Raw genomic sequence first — 1,184 nt, 5'->3', positions numbered from 1 at the left:
TTTGTGGCCAAAAGTTAAGGAAGATGAAGATTGAAAGATAGCCATTGGGTTTTGTTAACGAAGAGGTAATTTTAACCAGCGCTGGTGTAATAGATCGATAGAGGCCAAGGATAGAATGCCATACGTTGTTAAGAAGTGAATGCAGGTGAAAAGTGGGGGAAATTAATGTAGAAAACCTTTTTTTTTTTTTTTTCCAGAGTCCAGGCCTTTTATTTTCTTTACACCCATCATGCCATGAACTCGTAGGGAATGGGCTCCAGTAGCTCAGGCTCCTTTCCATTAGTTCTCACGAAGTGTGCTTCTCTGGGTGGAGCAGGCTGGTGCTTCAGCTGAACCCAAGTACCCTTCTCTTTGGCTTCCTTCTTTTTCTGATCATTTTCCTTCACCTGTTTCAGGAAGCTATCTCGGCTCTTAGAGTGCTTAATATGCTCGATACACACATTAATTCTCTTGGCAAGAATCTTGCCCTTAACTTGTTTGTTTACAATGATGCCAACAGCATGCTGGGTAACATTGTAGACTCTTCCAGTTTTGCCATGGTAACATTTGTGGGGCATTCCTTTTTGTACAGTGCCCATTCCCTTGATATCTACAATATCACCTTTCTTGTAGATTCGCATGTATGTGGCCAAAGGAACAACTCCATGTTTTCTAAAAGGCCTAGAGAACATGTAGCGGGTGCCCCTCCTCTTCCCTTTTGTGTTGGTCATTTTGGCGAATTACTGGACGATGGCGATTCCGATGGAAAAGAAGGCGGGGCCGTGCGCACACCTTACAAGGGCCCGCCGGCTGCCCGCGGCGCCGCCTGAAGAGACGCCGGCCGACAAGCCCCTCTCTCCCGGGGAAGGGTGTTGTCCCCGAGAGCCAGGAGCTCCTGTGAGGATCGTCTCCCCTCTTGCGAAAAGCAGGTAACCTGTAGACAACCTTTTAAGAGGCTTGACTATGACCAAAAAGAGAAAATCTTTTATCGAAATGTTTGGTTGGATATTGATTGGTTGGTTGATTTTAAAGGTGGGTATTTAAAGACATGAGTATTTCTATTACCTTGCGGGGATGAGTCAGGTCCTCAGCTTCTTCATCTGCATACTGCAGAAATGCTAATATAACTGTAAACAAAGAGTCTGTCCAAGGTCATCCAGCCAATTGACCAGAGCATCAGAATAAAAACCCTGGTCTTTCAACAG

At 45.3% G+C, this 1,184-nt stretch overlaps 1 protein-coding gene across 1 annotated transcript; it reads right to left on the bottom strand.

Moving 5' to 3' along the window:
• Positions 1 to 214: 214 nt before the first annotated feature.
• Positions 215 to 735, bottom strand: LOC130850271 (60S ribosomal protein L21-like). The gene has a single exon (XM_057729697.1). The coding sequence runs from the start codon at positions 708 to 710 to the stop codon at positions 228 to 230; it is 483 nt and encodes a 160-aa protein (XP_057585680.1). The 5' UTR covers positions 711 to 735; the 3' UTR covers positions 215 to 227.
• Between the last annotated feature and the right edge of the window lie 449 nt (positions 736 to 1,184).

The sequence above is a fragment of the Hippopotamus amphibius genome, chromosome 3 (assembly GCF_030028045.1).
Source record: "Hippopotamus amphibius kiboko isolate mHipAmp2 chromosome 3, mHipAmp2.hap2, whole genome shotgun sequence".
In the NCBI taxonomy this organism is placed as follows: Eukaryota; Metazoa; Chordata; class Mammalia; order Artiodactyla; family Hippopotamidae; genus Hippopotamus; species Hippopotamus amphibius.
The sequence above is the reverse complement of the archived record's forward strand: the minus strand, read 5'-3'. Positions and strand labels throughout refer to the sequence as shown.